The sequence below is a fragment of the Oncorhynchus kisutch genome, linkage group LG11 (genome assembly GCF_002021735.2).
Source record: "Oncorhynchus kisutch isolate 150728-3 linkage group LG11, Okis_V2, whole genome shotgun sequence".
In the NCBI taxonomy this organism is placed as follows: Eukaryota; Metazoa; Chordata; class Actinopteri; order Salmoniformes; family Salmonidae; genus Oncorhynchus; species Oncorhynchus kisutch.
The window spans coordinates 16923421-16947420 of record NC_034184.2 but is presented as its reverse complement, the minus strand read 5'-3'; the positions used below and the strand labels follow the sequence as shown (position 1 = coordinate 16947420).

Sequence of the window (24000 nt, the reverse complement as noted above, 5' to 3'; positions counted from 1 at the left end):
GCCAAGTCAACAAACAGATTACCGACCATTTCGAATCTCACCTGACCTTCTCTGCTATGCAATCTGGTTTCAGAGCTGGTCATGGGTGCACCTCAGCCACGCTCAAGGTCCTAAACGATATCTTAACCGCCATCGATAAGAAACATTACTGTGCAGCCGTATTCATTGATCTGGCCAAGGCTTTCGACTCTGTCAATCACCACATCCTCATCGGCAGACTCGACAGCCTTGGTTTCTCAAATGATTGCCTCGCCTGGTTCACCAACTACTTCTCTGATAGAGTTCAGTGTGTCAAATCGGAGGGTCTGCTGTCCGGACCTCTGGCAGTCTCTATGGGGGTGCCACAGGGTTCAATTCTTGGACCGAATCTCTTCTCTGTATACATCAATGAGGTCGCTCTTGCTGCTGGTGAGTCTCTGATCCACCTCTACGCAGACGACACCATTCTGTATACTTCCGGCCCTTCTTTGGACACTGTGTTAACAACCCTCCAGGCAAGCTTCAATGCCATACAACTCTCCTTCCGTGGCCTCCAATTGCTCTTAAATACAAGTAAAACTAAATGCATGCTCTTCAACCGATTGCTACCTGCACCCAACCGCCTGTCCAACATCACTACTCTGGACGGCTCTGACTTAGAATACCTGGACAACTACAAATACTTAGGTGTCTGGTTAGACTGTAAACTCTCCTTCCAGACCCATATCAAACATCTCCAATCCAAAGTTAAATCTAGAATTGGCTTCCTATTTCGCAACAAAGCATCCTTCACTCATGCTGCCAAACATACCCTTGTAAAACTGACCATCCTACAATCCTCGACTTTGGCGATGTCATTTACAAAATAGCCTCCAATACCCTACAGAACAAATTGGATGCAGTCTATCACAGTGCAATACGTTTTGTCACCAAAGCCCCATATACTACCCACCATTGCGACCTGTACGCTCTCGTTGGCTGGCCCTCGCTTCATACTCGTCGCCAAACCCACTGGCTCCATGTCATCTACAAGACCCTGCTAGGTAAAGTCCCCCCTTATCTCAGCTCGCTGGTCACCATAGCATCTCCCACCTGTAGCACACGCTTCAGCAGGTATATCTCTCTAGTCACCCCCAAAACCAATTCTTTCTTTGGCTGCCTCTCCTTCCAGTTCTCTGCTGCCAATGACTGGAACGAACTACAAAAATCTCTGAAACTGGAAACACTTATCTCCCTCACTAGCTTTAAGCACCAACTGTCAGCGAGAGCAGCTCACAGATTACTGCACCTGTACATAGCCCACCTATAATTTAGCCCAAACAACTACCTCTTTCCCAACTGTATTTAATTAATGTATTTATTTTGCTCCTTTGCACCCCATTATTTTTATTTCTACTTTGCACATTCTTCCATTGCAAAACTACCATTCCAGTGTTTTACTTGCTATATTGTATTTACTTTGCCACCATGACCTTTTTTGCCTTTACCTCCCTTCTCACCTCATTTGCTCACATTGTATATAGACTTGCTTATACTGTATTATTGACTGTATGTTTGTTTTACTCCATGTGTAACTCTGTGTCGAACTGCTTTGCTTTATCTTGGCCAGGTCGCAATTGTAAATGAGAACTTGTTCTCAACTTGCCTACCTGGTTAAATAAAGGTAAAATAAATCAAATAAATAAATAAACAAAAGTCCCTCTACTTCTATTCGAGGTGAAAATGATGAATCAGACGATAGCAACAGCTCATGGTCCTCCTGGAATCAGAAGTTTTTTTGACTCATTGGAGGAACACAGTCAGAAATGCTGATAAATGTCTTGCTTGAGCTGTGTAAGCAACTGGTTCACCTCTGATGCTCACAGGCAATGTGTATTGGAAGAGATTTCTGAATGTTCTTCGCCCAGCATACACCCCTCCAACCAGACATGCTTTATCTACTCATTTGCTGGATGCAGAGTTCAACAGAGTGTATGCAACTGAAGGTCAAGAAAATCATAGAGAAAGCAAACTGTATTGCTATCATCTCTGATGGGTGGTTAAATGTTTGTTGGCAAGGAATAAACTACATCGCCACCCCTCAACCAGTATTCCACAAGAGCACAGACACAAGGGACAACAGACACACCGGTCTCTACATTGCAGATGAGCTGAAGGCAGTCATAAATGATCTTGGACCACAGAAGGTATTTGCACTAGTGAGACAATGCTGCGAACATGAAGGCTGCTTGGTCTAAAGTGGAGGAGTCCTACCCTCACATCACACCCATTGGCTGTGCTGCTTGTGCATAGATTCTGCTCCTCAAGGACATCATGGCACTGAAAACAATGGATACTCTCTACAAGAGAGCCAAGGAAATGGTTAGGTATGTGAAGGGTCATCAAGTTATAGCAGCAATCTAACTCACCAAGCAAAGTGACCACCTTGAAGCTGCACAGCAACACCCATTGGGGTGGTGTTGTCATCATGTTTGACAGTCTCCTGGAGGGGAAAGAGTCTCTTCAAGAAATGTCCATATCACAGTCTGCCGACATGGACAGGCCCATCAAGAAAATCTTTCTGGGTGATGTCTTTTTGGAGAGAGTGGTAAGCAGCCTGAAACTCCTGAAACCTATAGCAGTAACCATTGCACGGATTGAGGGAGACAATGCCATCCTGTCTGATGTTCAGACTCTGCTTGCAGATGTAAGAGAATAAATCTGTACTGCCCTGCTTACTTCACTGTTGCTCCAAGCAGAGGAAACTGAAGTTCTGAAATGCATCAAAAAGCGTGATGACTTCTGACTGAAGCCCATACACGCTGCAGCGTACATGTTGGACCCCAAGTATGCTGGCAAGAGCATCCTGTCAACAGATCAACAAGGTCTATGGTGTCAACACTACTGTGTCTCGCCACCTGCGCCTGGATGAGGGCAAGGTTCTTGGCAGTCTGGCGAAGTACACTTCCAAGCAAGGGCTATGGGATTCAAATCGAATCAAATTTATTTAGAAAGCCCTTCTTACATCAGCTTATGTCACAAAGTGCTCTACAGAAACCCAGCCTAAAACCCCAAACAGCAAACAATGCAGGTGTAGAAGCACAGTGTCTAGGAAAAACTCCCTAGAAAGGCCAGAACCTAGGAAGAAACCTAGAGAGGAACCAGGCTATGAGCTGTGGCCAGTCCTCTTCTGGCTGTGCCGGGTGGAGATTAGTACAGAACATGGCCAAGATGTTAATGTTCATAGATGACCAGCAGGGTCAAATAATAATAATCAGTGGTTGTCGAGGGTGCAACAGGTCAGCACCTCCAGGAGTAAATGTCAGTTGGCTTTTCATAGCCGATCATTCAGAGTATCTCTACCGCTCCTGCTGCCTCTAGAGAGTTGGAAAACAGCAGGTCTGGGCCACAGGCAGAACAGTTTAAACTGGAGCAGCAGCACGGCCAGGTGGACTGGGGACAGCAAGGAGTCATCAGGCCAGGTAGTCCTGAGGCACGGTCCTAGGGCTCAGGTCCTCCAAGAGATAGAGAGCAAATTAGAGAGAGCATACTTAAATTCACACAGGACAGCGGATAAGACAGGAGAAATACTCAAAATATAACAGACTGACCCAAGCCCCCCGACACAAACTACTGCAGCATAAATACTGGAGGCTGAGACAGGAGGGGTCGGGAGACACTGTGGCCCCATCCGACGATACCCCCGAACAGGGTAAAACAGGCAGGATATAACCCCACCCACTTTGCCAAAGCACAGTCTCCACACCACTAGAGGGATATCTTCAACCACCAACTTACCATCCTGAGACGAGGCCGAGTACAGCTCACAAAGATCTCCGCCACGGCACAACCCAAGGGGGGCGCCAACCTGGACAGGAAGATCACGTCCGTGACTCAACCCACTCACCCACTCAGGTGACGCACCCCTCCTAGGTACGGCATGGAAGAGCACCAGTAAGTTAGTGACTCAGCCCCTGTAATAGGGTTAGAGGCAGAGAATCCCAGTGGAGAGAGGGGAACCGGCCAGGCAGACACAGCAAGGGCGGTTCGTATCTCCAGTGCCTTTCCGTTCACCTTCACACTCCTGGGCCAGACATCACTCAATCATAGGAGCTACTGAAGAGATGAGTCTTCAATAAAGACTTAAAGGTTGAGACCGAGTCTGCGTCTCTCACATGGGTAGGCGACCATTCCATAAAAATGGACCTCTATAGGAGAAAGCCCTGCCTCCAGCTGTTTGCTTAGAAATTCTAGGGACAGTAAGGAGGTCTGCGTCTTGTGACCGTAGCGTATGTGTAGGTATGTACGGCAGGACCAAATCGAAAAGATGGGTAGGAGCAAGTCAATGTAATGCTTTGTAGGTTAGCGGTAAAACCTTGAAATCAGCCCTTGCCTTAACAGGATGCCAGTGTAGAGAGGCTAGCACTGGAGTAATATGATCACATTTTTTGGTTCTAGTCAAGATTCTAGCAGCCGTCTTTAGCACTAACAGAAGTTTATTTAGTGCTTTTCCGGGTAGCTGGAAAGTAGAGCATTGCAGTAGTCTAACCTAGAAGTGACAAAAGCATGGATTAATCTTTCTGCATCATTTTTGGACAGAAAGTTTCTCATTTTTGTAATGTTACGTAGATGGAACAAAGCTGTCCTTGAAACAGTCTTGATATGTTCGTCAAAAGAGAGACCAGGGTCCAGAGTAACGCCGAGGACTGTACAACCATCAAGGTTAATTGTCAGATTCAACAGAAGATCTCTTTGTTTTTTGGGACCTAGAACATGCATCTCTATTTTGTCCGAGTTTAAAAGTAGAACATTTACCGCCATCCACTTCCTTATGTCTGAAACACACGCTTCCAGGGAGGGCAATTTTGGGGCTTCACCATGTTTCATCGAAATGTACAGTGGTGTGTCATCCGCATAGCAGTGAAAGTTAATGTTTCCGAATGACGTCACCAAGAGGTAAAATATATAGTGAACACAATAGTAGTACTAAAACGGCACCTTGAGGAACACTGAAATAAATGTACAGTTGATTTGTCAGAGGACAAACCATACACAGAAACAAACCGATATCTTTCTGACAGATAAGATCTAAACCAGGCCAGAACTTGTCCGTGTAGACCAATTTTGGTTTCCAATCTCTCCAAAATTATGTAGTAATCGATGGTATCAAAAGCAGCACTAAGGTCTAGGAGTACGAGGACAGACGCAGATCCTCGGTCTGACGCCATTAAAAGGTAATTTACCACCTTCACAAGTGCAGTCTCAGTGCTATGAATGGGTCTAAAACCAGACTGAAGCGTTTCGTATACATTGTTTGTCTTCAGGAAGGCAGTGAGTTGCTGCACAACAGCTTTTTTTTTTTAAATGAGAGGAATGGAAGTTCGATATAGGCCGATAGTTTTTAAAATATTTTCTGGGTCAAGGTTTTGCTTTTTCAAGAGGCTTTATTACTGCCACTTTTAGTGAGTGGTACACATCAGGTGGATAGAGAGACGTTTATTATGTTCAACATAGGAGCAGCTCTTTCAGTAGTTTAGGGTCCAGTGTGCAGCTTGACGGTTTAGAGGCCATGATTATTTTCATCAATGTGTCAAGAGATATAGTACTAAACTTGAGTTTCTCCCTTAATCCTAGGTCCTGGCAGAGTTGTGCAGACTCAGGACCACTGAGCTTTGGAGGAATACACAGAGATACACAAAGAATACACAAAGATGAATCTGTAATTTGCTTTCTAATGATCATGATCTTTTCCTCAAAGAAGTTCATGAATTTATCACTGCTGAAGTGAAAGCCATCCTATCTTTTGAAATGCTGCTTTTTAGTTAGCTTTGCGACAGTAGCAAAAATAAATTTAGAATTGTTCTTATTTTCCTCAATTAAGTTGAAAAATAGGATGATCGAGCAGCAGTAAGGGCTCTTCACTACTGCACGGTACTGTCTTTCCAAGCTAGTCAGAAGACTTCCAGTTTGGTGTGGCGCCATTTCCCTTCCAATTTTCTGGAAGCTTGCTTCAGAGCTCAGGTATTTTCTGTATACCAGGGAACTAGTTTCTTATGACAAATGTTTTTAGGGGTGCAACTGCATCTAGGGTATTGCGCAAGGTTAAATTGAGTTCCTCAGTCAGGTGGTTAACTGATTTTTGTCCTCTGACGTCCTTGGGTAAGTGGAGGGAGTCTGGAAGGGCATCTAGGAATCTTTGGGTTGTCCGAGAATTTATAGCACGACTTTTGATGATCCTTGTTTGGGGTCTGAGCAGATTATTTGTTGCATTTGCAAACGTAATAAAATGGTGGTCGATAGTCCAGGATTATGAGGGAAAACATTAAGATCCACAACATTTATTCAACGGGACAAAACTAGGTCGAGTATGACTATGGCAGTGAGTAGGTCCGGAGACATGTTGGACAAAACCCACTGAGTCAATGATGGCTCCGAAAACATGTCTGTGGATTTTTCCATGTGAATATTAAAGTCACCAAAATGTTGAATATTATCTGCCATGACTACAAGGTCCGATAGGAATTCAGGGAACTCAGTGAGGAACGCTGTATATGGCCCAGGAGGTCTGTAAACAGTAGCTATAAAAAGTGATTGAGTAGGCTGCATAGATTTCATGACTAGAAGCTCAAAAGACAAAAACATATATTTTTTTTGTAAATTGAAATTTTCTATCATATTAGATCAAGGATTAGATGCAATATGGCAGTCGTGCCAAGATATCTCATCAGCCACCTGGTGGAAGGGACTTTGTGTCTCTGGGTTTCTTTCCCCTGTTGCCTCCATCTTCCAAATCCCACCATCCCATCAGCCACTTCAGAGCGCAAATGGTCCTTGTTTGGGAACACACACACCAAAGCACGCAACAGGCTGACCAATACAAGGGTTGAAAGTTGGTGGCTATCTTGGCAGGTTTCAGGCTTTTGGAGCCTGACAATGAGCATCCCTCAACAAGGTTGGAAAGTGACTGAAGATGAGGTCTCAGAGTCTGATGTTCAATATGTGGACATTGAGGAGGTACAGGGAGAAGACAGGAAGGCACTAAGGCTTTAGTTTCTAGACTAATTTTAAAGATGCATGTTGAAAACGTTTTTGGGAGATGCGATGGATCATTGGGGATCATTCAATATTCCCTTTAGTTGTAAAGTTAAATCATCCCATGTGAAGAGTCAACTCAATTAAAGTTAAATTCGTAACTAAATTGTTTTATTTTTTATTTCTATTGGAAGGATTTAATATTTTGCAATTATGTCTACTTATGATAAGGTAAAAGGTTTCTGTCTCCATATGATGTGGTAAATACTGTATATGCAATGCCAAAAACATCTACTTTTTAAAATGGTATTATTAATTTGCATATATTCCCTTTAATTCCCACGTAAAGTTTCCACCTCCTGAATTTTCCCCAAAACGTGCAACCCTACAGTACAAGTAACTATGATAAACCCAAGGGAAATTCTTCAGTTGATTTGCATAGTGATTGACTGTTTACTCCCCAGTCCCAAAGCATTCTCTCTTAATAGCTTATGAAATATGGTCTCTTGATAGTCAGGTTATTGCTCCTTGAAATTCATGCACAAGTCGAAGCTGACACTTTGCAATTGGATTTTTAATCTTACTTGGGTTTTAGAAACATGAAAGAATCACAAAATGGCATATCTGCCAAATACATTTAGAAAAATGTTGATTTATTGTGGGCTCTGGCTTGATTTGAGTACAATTGGACTGTTTAGGTTTAATTCATATTAGGGCTGACCTCATTTAGTCGACTGGTCCATTGTTTGGTCGATAGGCTGTTGGTCGACCGAGATTTCTTTAGTCGAGCAGTCGCAAATATATTATTTTATGGTTCTCAAGATGCCTGTCTCAGTGGTCTAATCCATTTCAGAGGCCACGGGGATGGCACATTCCATCACTCTTAAGACGTGATACTGAAATTGTATATGGTTATATTATGAATGAGCAATGGTGCAACACTAATAAATCAAATATTTTATAACGTGCTTTCTCCCGCGTTGTATACGGTCGTTGTCTGTGGTTTTGTAACAATTTTCAGTGCGCTGTAGAATTGGCGCCTTTCCCTATGTTGCTATGTGCATAATAAAGTTAACCAGCATATTTGGATTCAGAACAATGCAACAGAGGCAGCAGAAATGAGGGAACAGCCCTTGCCTTAACCTAATTGTCTAAGACAATTGAGGTGAGGGGAAACCCCAACTTAATTAGGTCTATAGCCTAGTGGTTAGAGCGTTGGCGGCAGGTAGCCTAGTGGTTAGAGCGTTGGCGGCAGGTAGCCTAGTGGTTAGAGCGTTGGCAGCAGGTAGCCTAGTGGTTAGAGCATTGGACCAGCATCTGAAGGGTTGGTGGATCGAATCACCAGCTGACAAGGTAAAACTCTGTCGCTCTGCTCCTGAACAAAGCAGTTAACCCACTGTTCCTAGGCCGTCATTTTAAATAAGAATTTGTTCTTACCTGATCTGCCGAGTTAATGTTGCCTGTTTTATGTATGTATTTATTTAATTTAAACTTTTTCTCCATTATTTCGTGATATACAATTGGTAGTTAGTCTTGTCCCATCGTTGCAACTCCCGTACAGACTCGGGAGACCCGGATGATAATAATAAGTCATGTCGTTATCATTAGTAGGCTTTGTATAGTATCCTTGTATAACCACCATCGAGCTGTAGATCTAAGTGTCTTGTTTAGTCTTAATACCGTAACTTAGGCCTGTATTTCAATATAAAGGCTAATGAATCAATCATTCATTTGCTCATGCCATCACACAGCACATGAGACATTCATGCTTTGAAATGGAATCGAGCATTTTAGTTTTCCAATGAAATAACAAAGGGAGCTTTGAATAATTAGCCTAAACAATAAATAAACCGCAATTAACGAATGCATGCAACTGTTTTTAGTCTGCTGTAATAAAGGCTATCTTTTCTTCCCATTTAGAACGGACTCTCTGGTACTTATTTAGTGTTTACACTTTCAAATGGTCAAAAACAATAATATTGTAGTCTAACAGCAACTGTTTGATTTTGATCTCCAGTAGTTACCACAACTTAGTAAAATGTCTTCCACAGATCTGACCCCTTTCCCTCCTGAGCAACCAGTTAACATTCACCCGTTTCGAGATAATTGTTCATGTCCACAGCATCCGTTTTGTGGTCACGCGTTACTGTGTCCGGAGTTTGTTATAACCAGTTTATTGATGTGATTAAGATAGGGCCAGACCTATACAGTGGTTCCTCCTTTTAAAAGTTGCGTCATTCTGCGGCACACCTTGCATGCTGCCGCAGCATTCTGTGGCACGTCATTTAATTCTCTGCCATTTTTTCTATTAATGCAAGTTATTGCTAGTTTGACCACCAGAGGGCGTCTTTGAGAAGCATTTGATTGTATTGTCATTACCAGAGAATTTAAAACCTTTTTTGTAATAACATAGTATATGGTATTGATTTTAAGAAATTTGGCTTAATTAATTTGACTTAATATTATGGTGTGTCTAATGAGAGGAAAACAAAACCCTCATGGTTTCCGTTAAGATGGAATGGAAAATATGGCGATGTACAACATGACGGTTGGGAGTAGGCTACAGGATTGGAGGATTATAAATTGTTTGCCTTCTTTAGACAACTTTGTTCCGATATTTCTGTAAATCTGATATTTATTCCCATAGTAATTTGTTATGGATTCATAACTAAATCAACATCTGCATTTTGAAAGTCCCATGTTAACTACAGTATGTATTGTAGACTGCACAGTCACCTAATAAATACTGTTAATAAAATTATTTTAAAAATACACTTTCAAAATGCAGATGTTGCAATTTAGCTGGTGCATTGATCGGTAAGCTCTCTGACAGCTGATGCTTAAAGTTAGCAAGGGAGATATAAGGCTTCAGTGATTTTTGCAATTCGTTCCAGTCATTGGCAACAGAGAACTGGAAGGAAAGGCAGCCAAACGAGGAGTTGGCTTTGGGGATGACCAGTGATATATATACCTGCTGGAGCGTGTGCTACGGGTGGGTGCTGCTAGGGTGACCAGTGAGCTGAGATAAGGCAGAGCTTTACCTAGCATAGACTTATAGATGACCTGGAGCCAGTGGGTTTGGCAACGAATATGTAGTGAGGGCCAGCCAATGAGAGCATATAGGTCGCAGTTGTGGATAGTATATGGGGCTTTGGTGACAAAACGGATGGCATTGTGATAAACTGCATCCAATTTGTTAAGTAGAGTTTATTTTGTAAATGACATCGCCCAAGTCAAGGATTGGTAAGATAGTCAGTTTTACGAAGGTATGTTTAGCAGCATGAGTGAAGGATCCTTTTTTGCGAAATAGGAACCCGATTCTATATTTAATTTTGGGATTGGAGATGCTTAATGTAATTCTGGAAGGAAAGTTTACAGTCTAGCCAGACAACGAGGTATTTGTAGTTGTCCACATATTCTAAGTCAGAACCGCCCAGAGTAGTGATGCTAGATTGGGAGGGGGGGGATTGCAGACAGGGATCAGTTAAAGAGCATGCATTTAGTTTTACTTGCATTTAAGAGCAAGCAGTTTGAGGCCACGGAAGGAGTGTTGAAATAAATAATTTGGTACAGTGTAAGAAAAACGTCAGAGTAATCTGAAATAGGGGGCATAATTCATGTTCAAAGTTGCAACATAACATACATAGGCATTTCATCATTAAGACCTTTAGGAAATAATGTTTGGAGGGTGAAAATCCCAAAACATTCGGGCTGATTTTTCTTTTGTGGCTGGCAGTTGGCATGGACCAATTTATCTCGTAAATAAAACATGCCAGGGTTTCTTGACCGCATCTCCCACTTTTCACGAGTTCAAAGTATATGTAGTTGTGAACATTAGTGTCCTTTAGCTTTAGTGGGTTTTCTTTGTAGCAGTTCATCTCGTGTTTTCCCCAATGCTAAATTAAGAGCTTCATCCACATATTGTGGAGAATAGCCTTTTCTTAAAACCTATTGCGCATCTCTGCTGCTTTTTCTAGATAGTCCTGAAAATGATTTGTTATAAGTTGGGGAGGGGGGTTCACACCTAGCTTGACTATTATACAATTCTTTAGGAATGGTTGAATAGTCAATTGTTCAGCTAATAGCCCATCCTGCTACGCTTGTGAAAAACTAAATACTTTTCCCCCTTTCCACGTTTAAGATTCCAATTGATAAAGTGTTTTTAGCCACAATCGGCCCCAACCCCAATTAATACATTTGGGCACAGTCGATAGCGTGCTGGACTTCGGGCTAGAATGTTGAGGGTTCGAAACCTGCTCCCTGCTTGCTATAATGAATGAGTTTGATAAACCTGGTATTTGATATGGATGAAAAAAAAATGTTAATTAGCAATTTTTGTAAATGAACTTCAAGACAAAAATATATGCACTTTAATTTGTCTCTACATTGACTAACATATTCCTCTCAATTGTACATTTATTGCTTGACTCGTTATAGCTACATACATTTGCTTCCCCGTAATGTTTGTCAGCCACCTTTGCTGAAGTCACCAGGGATGGGTGGCCCACGTCAAATTCGTCGTTGGAACCACTCGATATGATTGGTCATATAAAAACCTTGGAACCCAAATGCACAATGAGTGCTCTAACTCCCCCTTGTGGTGTTCTGGGGCAATGAAGCCGTGACGCTGGGTACCTCTAAGTCCCGTGGTGTAAGCTCATGATATGCAACTTTTAAAGGAGGAACCGATGTAGGCGATGCTTACATGTTTCATGTAAAGAGCGCAAGGGTTGAGGAAATAGGGAATGTTTTTCAAACAACAAATTAGGGATATCGGTAACAGAACTTTTCATTCTAAAACCAGTTTAAAAAAACAAAATGGCTGAAATGTTGTTGCTTCAGCACAGACAGAGCAATAAATACTTGCTGTGCTGCAGTAGGGAGAAGAGCAAGACAATATCACACAGGCACTCGCTGTCATTTTTTAACACCGTGTGACCGTCGGGTTCATTCTTGAATCATTTGTGTCTTAATTATTTGATCAAAGTGTGCTTAAAGCATCAGATAAATACTGTATATGTAGCGGATTTTTTTCAAACACATAGGGTGTATCTCTATATATGGGAAATTAAAGTTTAAACATTTCAACCAATCAATTGGTCGAAAAACAGGACAACTCTTGGGTGACCAAGATTTTTTTTAGTTGGATAAAAAAAACTTTCACTACTCAACATGCTTTAATGAGTAAGTACAAACATATGTTGGGGGAAAAAAACATTTATGGCTTTTATCAAGCTGCCAGTTAAGTGACTGGCCTGCTTCTCAACCAACATTTGTGGTTAAGTATCTCAAATAACACAATCCAGCATTTCCTTTTGGTATTTTGTTTTTGCTTCTCAAGTTTATTTTCCTCTTAAGAACTTTCACCTGGGCATCACAATGCGAACAAGTAGAAAAATAATAGTTTTTTAAGTTTATTATGTAAGACTTATATTACAATCACTTTATTAGCTATAACATTCAGAACATGTGAGAGTATGCCTGATGACTCTGATATGCATAGTGTTCTGTCATGCAGATGGTTTGATAACTTAAACAAGTCTCCCTTGGTCATTCCTAATTCCTCCTAAGACTTAAGTTCCTTTTACACAATCCCTGACTCTATTCCACAGATCTTGTTAAATGCCTATTTACTATGACTTCATTTATTGTTCTTCATAAACACAAAATCCAAAATGTTTTCAGTGATGTTTCTTTCAAGTGTTGACATCAGCCTTATAACAAGGCCCTATAAACATGATTTTCCCATACTCGCTCTTCCTTCACCCATTGCCTCCAGGGGCCGTATTCATAAAGTGTCTGAGTAGGAGTGCTGATCTAGGATCAGGTCCCTTTTGTCCATGTAATCTTATTCATTATGTTCTAAAAGGTAAAATACCTACTTTGAGACTGTTTTTGAAGACAGGCCCACATTTGCACCCCCTTTAGACCTTCAGAACAAAGTTTCTGAAAATAGGAGCACAACTCCTACTTTTTTTTATATGAAGTCAGTGTGGACAACCTAAAGATCCATCGTTGGATGGTTCTTACAACTGTCAGCTGTATTTGGCCACTGAAGTAGGGTAGAGTCTGAAATGCTACCCTATTCCTTATGTACAGTAGTGCACTAAAGTAATGCACTGCATGGTGAATAGGGTGTCTTTTCAGACGCAGGCCTTATATTAGCTCTGGCTTTGGGCAGTTTCCTGTTTACAAACACTGTGGTTTGTGGGTAACATGTCTACTATGACCAAGCCTATACTTACTGTGCCTTCCCTAATGTATCTTTTTCAGGTTTGACGAAATTGCAAAGAAGAGCAAAGTTGAGTACCATGCAGGTGGCTCCACCCAAAACTCAGTGAAGATTGCCCAGGTTTGTCCTTTCTCTGGGCCTTTTCCTTTCCTCTGTGTGTGTGTGTGTGTGTGTGTGTGTGTGTGTGTGTGTGTGTGTGTGTGTGTGTGTGTGCGCGCTACAAATGGCACAATATTCCCTATGTAGTGCACTACTTTTGACCGGAGTCCTATGGGCCCTAGTCAAAGGTAGTGCACTATATAGGGACAGGGTGCCATTTGGGACGCATTCTGTTTCTCTGTGTTGTGAATTTACAGTAGTGTGCTTGTTGCAACCTTCGATTTGTCAGCCAGGCAGTGCTGGAAATGGAGAGTGTGGGCTGCTGTAACAGTTAGTTGACATTAAAGTTTTAGGCACTGCAGATATATCAGACCTGCGATGAAGAGGAAACAGGGAGTTGGGGGGATTAATAATATTTTCAATGTGATCTATTTGACCTAATTTCCAGAGACATATCAAGCATCAATTAGGAAGAATTACATATCGATGCAATTAACATGCCACAACAAATTATATCAAACAAATGCTGATCTCCTCTCTGGCTGTTCCAGATTCCAGCTTCAAAAAGAAAACCGGGGGATTGGCCCCATAATCTAAAATAGCAATATTGACTGATGGGAAGATGATTTATATTACGAATCACATTTTCAATCTGAATGCAATAAGTCTACATATTTGACATGCGCTGATTAGCTGTTGTTGATAAGCCTTTGGTCTGTTCACAATAAACAAAGAAGGAAATAAAACCACTCAGCTGACAGAGATATTGCTGCTTCTAAAGAGAGAAGATGGGTGAAGGTGCTAATTGACAGAATGATGTGGGTCAGAGCCACCATTTACAGTGCCTTGCAAAAGTATTCGGCCCCCTTGAACTTTGCGACCTTTTGCCACATTTCAAACATAAAGATATAAAACTGTATTTTTTTGTGAAGAATCAACAACAAGTGGGACACAATCATGAAGTGGAACGACATTTATTGGATATTTCAAACTTTTTTAACAAATCAAAAACTGAAAAATTGGGCGTGCTAAATTATTCAGCCCCCTTAAGTTAATACTTTGTAGCGCCACCTTTTGCTGCGATTACAGCTGTAAGTCGCTTGGGGTATGTCTCTATCAGTTTTGCACATCGAGAGACTGACATTTTTTCCCATTCCTCCTTGCAAAACAGCTCGAGCTCAGTGAGGTTGGATGGAGAGCATTTGTGAACAGCAATTTTCAGTTCTTTCCACAGATTCTCGATTGGATTCAGGTCTGGACTTTGACTTGGCCATTCTAACACCTGGATATGTTTATTTATGAACCATTCCATTGTAGATTTTGCTTTATGTTTTGGATCATTGTCTTGTTGGAAGACAAATCTCCGTCCCAGTCTCAGGTCTTTTGCAGACTCCATCAGGTTTTCTTCCAGAATGGTCCTGTATTTGGCTCCATCCATCTTCCCATCAATTTTAACCATCTTCCCTGTCCCTGCTGAAGAAAAGCAGGTCCAAACCATGATGCTGCCACCACCATGTTTGACAGTGGGGATGTTGTGTTCAGGGTGATGAGCTGTGTTGCTTTTACGCCAAACGTTATGTTTTATAGATGTTTACACACTACGAGGTTGGACTTAATTCATAATTGAATTAAGTCCAACCTCGTAGTGTGTAAACATCTATAAAACATAACGTTTGGCGTAAAAGCAACACAGCTCATCACCCTGAACACACCATCCCCACTGTCAAACATGGTGGTGGCAGCATCAATCAATGTTCAATACAACTATTTTCCTTAACAATCATTAAAAATATCCATAATGCCTATCAAGACTAGTATAAGTGATTAGGCAAAAGTGTCAATACACATTTTAAACATTTTCATGCATTGTTGCCAAAAAGTTCAATGTTGGTTTCATCTGACCAGAGCACCTTCTTCCACATGTTTGGTGTGTCTCCCAGGTGGCTTGTGTCAAACTTTAAACGACACTTTTTATGGATATCTTTAAGAAATGGCTTTCTTCTTGCCACTCTTCCATAAAGGCCAGATTTGTGCAATATACGACTGATTGTTGTCCTATGGACAGAGTCTCCCACCTCAGCTGTAGATCTCTGCAGTTCATCCAGAGTGATCATGGGCCTCTTGGCTGCATCTCTGATCAGTCTTCTCCTTGTATGAGCTGAAAGTTTAGAGGGACGGCCAGGTCTTGGTAGATTTGCAGTGGTCTGATACTCCTTCCATTTCAATATTATCGCTTGCACAGTGCTCCTTGGGATGTTTAAAGCTTGGGAAATCTTTTTGTATCCAATTCTGGCTTTAAACTTCTTCACAACAGTATCTCGGACCTGCCTGGTGTGTTCCTTGTTCTTCATGATGCTCTCTGCGCTTTTAACGGACCTCTGAGACTATCACAGTGCAGGTGCATTTATACGGAGACTTGATTACACACAGGTGGATTGTATTTATCATCATTAGTCATTTAGGTCAACATTGCATCATTCAGAGATCCTCACTGAACTTCTGGAGAGAGTTTGCTGCACTGAAAGTAAAGGGGCTGAATAATTTTGCACGCCCAATTTTTCACTTTTGATTTGTTAAAAAAGTTTGAAATATCCAATAAATGTCGTTCCACTTCATGATTGTGTCCCACTTGTTGTTGATTCTTCACAAAAAAATACAGTTTTATATCTTTATGTTTGAAGCCTGAAATGTGGCAAAAGGTCGCAAAGTTCAAGGGGGCCGAATACTTTCGCAAGGCACTGTACGTGTGTGTGTTTGTTTTATTTTACCTTTATTTATCCAGGTTAGTCTCATTGAGATGAAAAATAGATTTTAAAGAGAGACCTGGTCCAACCAAGACTGTTTGTGTGTTTTAGAGAGAGTGAGAGATGTGTGGGGGGGCGGCAAGCAGCATCTTCATGATGTAGACACATTAAACATCCTTTTCAAAGAGAGATACCAGGAGAGAGTGGCAGCCAGAGGAAGAAAAAGAGCAACAGTCGGGGGGAGAGAAAGCTGTGCACCTCCATCTCAAACTCTCTTAAATTATGAAGATCAGAAACATTTACCTCCCTCTCTAAAGGCGTCTGCAGACACGGAGAGAGAGACACGAACTACCAACTTTAGTTCATTTTTTAATTTTTTATTTTGCGCTCTATTTGGTTTGCCGCCTCCGTTTTTACCCACTTGAGTGTTCAGTTTGACTCGATTACAACCTTGAAAATTCAGAGAGAGAGATATTTTCTTTAACACTGATTATTTCATGTCCTCACTTCGTGTAGCAAGTTGGTTAGAAACCCATACATTCAGTTGGGTCTGGGATTCTGCAGTTAAGACCTAGACTAGACCTTGACAAGTAGCTAGTGTTCATGTTTTATTTAAGAAGACGTTGAGGGAACCAGCTCAGGCCGTGCTCAAGCTCCCATGTGAAATCAGATGGAGAATGAGAATTGCACCGTTCACTGCCAACAACCAACGAACACTGAACAAAGCTTTTTTATGTTCTATTTTAATGCCTTTCAGAAAACGTTCACCGCTCATTTAAATTGACTTTATAAACTCGGCATACCAGAACCTCGGTTTGTTTGAGGTGTTACCCTCGTTTACAGTATTCGATGCCAGGAAGTAGTTTCTCCTAATACTGTATAATATGTCATTATAAAAATATATAATGTACACCCCCCAGCTTTCTACCTAGCAGTCTCAGAAAAAATATTATTTTATAACATTTACCTTGAAGTGTTGTTGGCTACTGCTTGTTCAATCCCTTACTTTCACAGGGGAGATGGTGGTGCTTCTTTAAACAGTTGTAACTTCAAAACCGGGATGTATTGTGGGAGCAGAAACCTTCAAACACGATGATATGCACTGCAGCACTGAATCCACTTCAAAGGGCCTCAGACAGACTAAATTAGATGCTTGTTCTGTTCCAGGGGAGGGCAGGCAGGTTCACTCAGGATTTCCATCACCACCACTGGAAGAGGGAGGGACGAGACAGGGGGACAAGACAGAGGGACTGAGAGGAATGTTCAGAGGATTTGCTTGTGAAATTGCTGCACACACAGGATGCTGGGAACCCTAGGTGTGGGGGCGGCTCAATGACTGGCTGTCAGCTATGGAATGCATCCCAAAATGGCACCTTATTCCCTACATAGTGCACTACTTTTGACCAGGCCCCATAGGGATCTGGTCAAAAGTAGTGCACTATGTAGGGAATAGGATGCTGTTTGCGACTTGGCCTACATCTACTGACAGCCAGTCATTGATCCGCCCCCACACCTAGGGTTTCCAGCATGTTGTGTGCAGCGACCGAAGCTGCTTCTCTCTTCCCCACACAGAAGCACCTGGTTCATTTGATGCTCTAATGAGTTAATTCAGGGTTTCCCAAACTCGGTCCTCGGGACCCCAAAGGGTGCACGTTTTGGTTTTTGTCCTAGCACTACATAGCTGACTTAAATAATAAACTAATCATCAATCTTTGATCAAAGAACAACCTCAGCCGGGAAGAGAACAGAATGAACAGACAATTTTAGGCATAGGTAAAACCATAATTGATCAAAGGGGGAAGCTACGCTAGCCTAGGATGGATCTGTTAGTTTTGTCCTCTTCCTGTAACTGCCCACTCTCACTTCAAAGGCTGTTAGCTGGACTGCGTGTTAGTAGGTCATCAATTTAGGGATGCAAACTTGTCACTTTTAAGAAATATCCGGGGGGGGGGGGGGGGGGGGGGGGGGGGGTGCTATAAAAGTGGGGCGCAAACAGATGTTCTCCCTGTTTGATCACTGCCTGTCCATCATGCACTCCATTCAACAAACTTTTTGTTTGACTGAAAGATTGGAATGCAACTCGAGGTAAGCAACCAGTGTTAGAATTTTTTGCTGATGAGAAGCAAAATTAGTGCAAATTAATATACATTTTTTTAAATCGTTATCAAGCTAACATTACCACCCACTTGCCTCAGCTAACTTCGTGTGGCCTCAGCATACTTCACCTGTCTGTGTGTAATAACACATGGAACACCTTAATTCATTGGCGAAAGCGAGGGAGTAACTTTATAAACTTGGTTGCTTTATTATTAAAACTAGCATGGTAGTACAGGCAGGCAGCGGTGTATATTGGGGGCGTGACATCCCAATACTCTTAACAATGTTACCAATGATGTCACGATTGTTATAATGAATGTCGGACCACGGCGCAGCGTATGTTGAGTTCCACATAATATTTAATAGTGAAGCTTAGCCAAACAAACGAAACAACAAACCGCGACAACAGAGGTGCTACATATACTTACTCAAAACAATATCCCATAACACACAAGTGGAATAAATACTACTTAAGTATTATCCCCAATTAGAGACGATAGCCAGCTGCCTCTAATTGGGAATCATACTAAAACACCAACATAGAAAAAACAAACTAGAACCCCACATAGGAAATATAAACTAGACTAAACCCCTAGTCACGCCCTGACCTAATCTACCATAGAAAATAAAGGCTTTCTATGGTGAGGATATGACAAATGAGCAAGTGGTGGCCCGTTTGTATTTAAAAAATAATATATATATTTCACCTTTATTTAACCAGGTAGGCTAGTTGAGAACAAGTTCTCATTTACAACTGCGACCTGGCCAAGATAAAGCATAGCAGTGTGAACAGACAACACAGAGTTACACATGGAGTAAACAATTAACAAGTCAATAACACAGTAGAAAAAAAGAGAGTCTATATACATTGTGTGCAAAAGGCATGAGGAGGTAGGCGAATAATTACAATTTTGCAGATTAACACTGGAGTGATAAATGGTCAGATGGTCATGTACAGGTAGAGATACTGGTGTGCAAAAGAGCAGAAAAGTAAATATAAACCGTATGGGGATGAGGTAGGTCAAATTGGGTGGGCTATTTACCGATAGACTATCTACAGCTGCAGCTATCGGTTAGCTGCTCAGATAGCAGATGTTTGAAATTGGTGAAGGAGATAAAAGTCTCCAACTTCAGCGATTTTTGCAATTCCAGTCACAGGCAGCAGAGAACTGGAACGAAAGGCGGCCAAATGAGGTGTTGGCTTTAGGGATGATCAGTGAGATACACCTGCTGGAGCGCGCGCTACGGGTGGGTGTTGCCATCGTGACCAGTGAACTGAGATAAGGCGGAGCTTTACCTAGCATGGACTTGTAGATGACCTGGAGCCAGTGGGTCTGGCGACGAATATGTAGCGAGGGCCAGCCGACTAGAGTATACAGGTCGCAGTGGTGGGTGGTATAAGGTAACAAAGCGGATGGCACTATGATAAACTGCATCCAGTTTGCTGAGTAGAGTGTTGGAAGCCATTTTGTAGATGACATTGCCGAAGTCGAGGATCGGTAGGATAGTCAGTTTTACTAGGGTAAGTTTGGCGGCGTGAGTGAAGGAGGCTTTGTTGCGGAATAGAAAGCCGACTCTAGATTTGATTTTAGATTGGAGATGTTTGATATGAGTCTGGAAGGAGAGTTTACAGTCTAGCCAGACACTTAGGTACTTATAGATGTCCACATATTCTAGGTCGGAACCATCCAGGGTGGTGATGCTAGTCGGGCGTGCGGTGTAATGACCTTAGGCAAACCCACATTACCACACTGTGTGTGGCTATTCTCTAGTTATGTAGAACATTAGAAAATCAAATGTAATTGTTATTATTATACTGTGTTATTGGCACAAGTGTAATTTATTTATCGTTTCGTTTACAGAATGAGAGAATTTGAGTAGAGCAATGCCCTGACCGTGTCTAAGCTTGAGTCAGAGTTGAGGTTCAATTGGAGTTGGGCCTGGCTGAAATTGAATGCAAAGGATGTCAAGGGAGTGCAGAAACCCTTCCCAATGTAAAAAACTAAATAAAAAGTAGACAAGGCAGATCATGCAATTTGCATCCTCTGCTGTAAGAATATCAACTATAGAAGCAAGAGCTCCCAAGCCCTTTTGGCACACTGCCAAAAAAGAAAGTGGACACTATTTTGACAACACTGTGTGATGTCAGGGACACCGATGCCAATAACACAAGGCCCTGAAAAGATGAGAGAAAGGGTGCATGTGCCAGTCCCTGCCTGTGAAGGAGTTGCAAATGCTGAGGTGGGTGCATTTAAGCCAACACAGGCTGGTCAGTATTTCATGCGTTACTATATCAATATGATATCAGTTCACCAACTCTTTGGTAGGTATTGCTACCTTCAGGAGTCTCTTATTATACAGATGTACCAGAAAGACTGTCAAGTTGACAAGGGATTCTAAGAACATCCGCACTGCAGCAACAAAGGACAAAGGTCAGAGACAGCCGAACCTGATGATGAAGAGGAGGCAGGAGTATGGTTGCCAGCCAACATCCAGTGCCCAGAAGACCATGAAGACTGCATAGCGACAATGCAGAGACAATGAAAGATAAATAATAACATAAGGAAGAAATCACCATGAGTAACCATAACTTGTCTATATACACCGAGTACCAGTACCGAGTTGATGTGTAGGAGTCAATTAAAATTGTATTTGTCACATGCGCTGAACACGATTTCCATGAAATTATTACTTACAAGCCCTTAACCAACAGTGCAGTTCAATAAATATATACAGGGGGTACCGGTACTGAGTCAGTATGCAGTGTACAGGTTAGTTGAGGTAATTTGTACAGGTAAGGGTAAAGTGAATATGCATAGATAATAAACGGTGAGTAGCAGCAGTCTAAAAACAATGGGGGGGGGGGGGGGGGGGGTCAATGTAAATAGTCTGGGTGGCCATTTGATTAATTGTTCAGCAGTCTTATGGCTTGGGGGTAGAAGCTGTTAACGGGCCTTTTGGACCTAGACTTGTCACTCCGATACCGCTTGCCTTGAGGTAACAGAGAGAACAGTCTGTGACTGGGGTCTTTGAAAAATAATTTGGCCTTCCTCTGATACCGCCTGGTATATTGGTCCTGGATGCCAGGAAGCTTGGCCCTAGAGATGTATTGGGCCATACGCACTACCCTCCATAGCGCCTTGAGGCTGGATGCCGAGTAGTTGCCATACCAGGTGGTGATGCAACCAGTGGTTCAACCAATGCAACCATGCTCTCAATGGTGTAGCTGTAGAACTTTATGAGGATCTGAGGGCCCATGCCAAATATATTCAGCCTCCTGTGGGGGAAGAGGTGTTGTCGTGCCCTCTTCATGACTGTCTTGGTGTGTGGTCCATGATGATTCCTTAGTGATCTGCCCCGAGGAACTTGAAGCTCTTGACCCGCTCCACTACAGCCCTGTCGATGTGGGCGTGTTTGACCCTCTGTTTTCTGAAGTGACAATCAGCTCCTTTGTCTTGCGGATGTTGAGGGAGTGGTTGTTGTCCTGGCATCATACTACCAGGTCACTGACCTCCCTATAGGCTGTCTCGTCACCGGTAATCAGGCCTACCACCGTTGTGTCGTCAGCAAACTTAACGATGGTGTTGGAGTCGTGCACGGCCATGCGGTCATGGGTGAACATAGAGTACAGGAGGGGACTAAGCACACACCCCTGAGGGGCCCCTGTGTTGAGGTTCAGTGTGGCTGATGTGTTGCCTACCCTCACCACCTGGGGGCAGCCTGTCAGAAAGTCCATGGTCCAGTTGCAGAGGGAAGTGTTCAGTGTCCTGAGCTTAGTGATGAGTTTGGAGGGGACTATGGTGTTGAATACTGACTCAATGAACTGCATTCTCAGCTAAATAAAGAGAACGAAGTCTTAGTCTAGTCAAAAAGGAAGAAGGATAACATGTAGGTTAGTGTAGGCTAGGTATGTGAGTGATAACCTCTGTCTGGTCCTCTCCCACTGTCACTGTTCCTGTTCCACTGGCTGGGGGGGGGGGGACTTTGCCTAGGAGAAGGTGGCTGCTAATGAGTGAGTGTAGGCTAGATATGCGAATGAACCAGTTACTGTTTATTATTTTGAGCATCAAAATAAAATATTTTGCTTAAAAAGAATGGGGGTTATGAGGTTTGTTAGGGTGACAGGTCAGATTATACTAAGAGGAGACTGAGTTGTGCTCAATGTTGGCTGAAAATAATATTCAAATGAAGTTTTTAGCAGATAGGTAGGTCTAGACGTTCACCTTCCAGTGCTTCATTAAACCCACTGGAAAATGTATGTTCTGAACAAGAAAATAATTCTAACTCTTTTTGGTGAAACTGATTATCACGTCATGATAAACCTTCAACCTAGAACATAGAACTCAACCTCCCCTACCTCAGGACACTATTTTCTGTCTTTTGTGGTTTGGAAAGTTAGGAGTATCGAGATTAGTTCAAATATGTATTCTCTGAAATTATGAAAATTGTATGCAACATTTTTGTCACCTTTTTGGACTCTCACCAGTTTGCGTCTCTGTCAATTGATGCAAAGTCAGCCAGTTCCCTAGGGGTGTTTTTCTCTGAACCTCTCTTGTGATCCATTCAGCCACAGCATATCCAGCTTTATACAACGGGTGGCTCTAATCCTGAATGCTGATTTGGTTAAAACCGCATTCCAGCCGGTGTTTATTCCACAAGTTACCACAGGCATTTTAACATTATAGATTTAGCCGATTTACCCTGTTGCATCTGACTGCGCAATCCATTGTCTCATCAGCACAGCCAGGTAATTTCTGAACTTGATCTCCACTATAAAAAGCATCAAGACATTATCTTTCACACTGTGTGACACCCTGCACACCCCAGTCCCATGGCAGATGTCGGTCTCAACACAATAGTAATTTCCCTATCTGTGTTCCTGTTCCTCTCACATCAGCTTTAGTTGTCAGAAAGCCGCTGAAAGTTGTGAGCTTGTATGCAGAGTTCTTTGGTTGTGATTCTCTAGAAACAGGGATTTGTGTGTTTGTCTTTTTCTGGGCTTTAACAACATGCCCTGAAGGGGTATCCTGTATCAAGGATCACCTACTGGAGCGCTCTGTATACCCACTGTAAGGTTACACAGCGGTTACACACACTCTCTCTTCTCTCTCTTTCTTATTCTTTCATTCTTCTCTTGCTCTTCTCGCTCATTCACGATCTCACCCTCTCACCCTCTCTCGATCTTCTCTTGCCCTCTCTCTCTCTCTTTGTTCTCTCCTCTTTACCCTCTCTCTCTCTCTCTTGCCCTCTCTCTCTCTTGCCCTCTCTCCTCCTTGCCCTCTCTCTCTCTCTTACCCTCTCTCCTCTTTGTCTTCTCTTGCCCTCTCTCTCTCTGCCCTCTCTTGCCCTCTCTCTCTTTTGCCCTCTCCTCCTTGCCCTCTCTTTCTCTCTTGCCCTCTCTCTCTTTTTGCCCTCTCTCTCTTTTTGCCCTCTCTCTCTGCCCTCTCTCCTGTCTTCTCTTGCCCTCTCTCCTCCTTGCCCTATCTCTCTCTTGCCCTCTCTCCCCTGTCTTCTCTAGCCCTCTCTCTCTCTGCCTCTCTTGCCCTCTCTCTTTTTGCCCTCTCTCTCTGCCCTCTCTTGCCCTCTCTCTCTTTTTGCGCTCTCTCTCTTTGCCCTCTCTCTCTGCCCTCTCTCTCTTTGCCCTCTTCTCTCTCTTTTTGCCCTCTCCTCCTTGCCTCTCTTTCTCTCTTGCCCTCTCTCTTTTGCCTCTCTTGCCCTCTCTCTCTTTTTGCCCTCCTCCTCCTTGCCTATCCTCTGCCCTCTCTCCCTGTCTTCCTCTTGCCCTCTCTCCCTCTTGCCCTATCTCTCTCTTGCCTCTCTCCCCTGCTCTTGCCTCTA

The 24000-nt window shown here is 42.6% G+C and overlaps 1 protein-coding gene across 5 annotated transcripts in view; it reads left to right on the top strand.

The window, feature by feature from the left end:
• Positions 1–24000, top strand: part of LOC109899937 (adenosine kinase) — a 291951-nt gene that overhangs the window by 52920 nt on the left and 215031 nt on the right. For all 5 annotated transcript variants that reach the window (XM_020495596.2, XM_020495594.2, XM_031835383.1 and 2 more), the window contains one exon: positions 13264–13342. In XM_020495596.2, coding sequence (XP_020351185.1) covers positions 13264–13342 — 79 coding nt within the window. The remainder of the gene's footprint in view (positions 1–13263; positions 13343–24000) is intronic.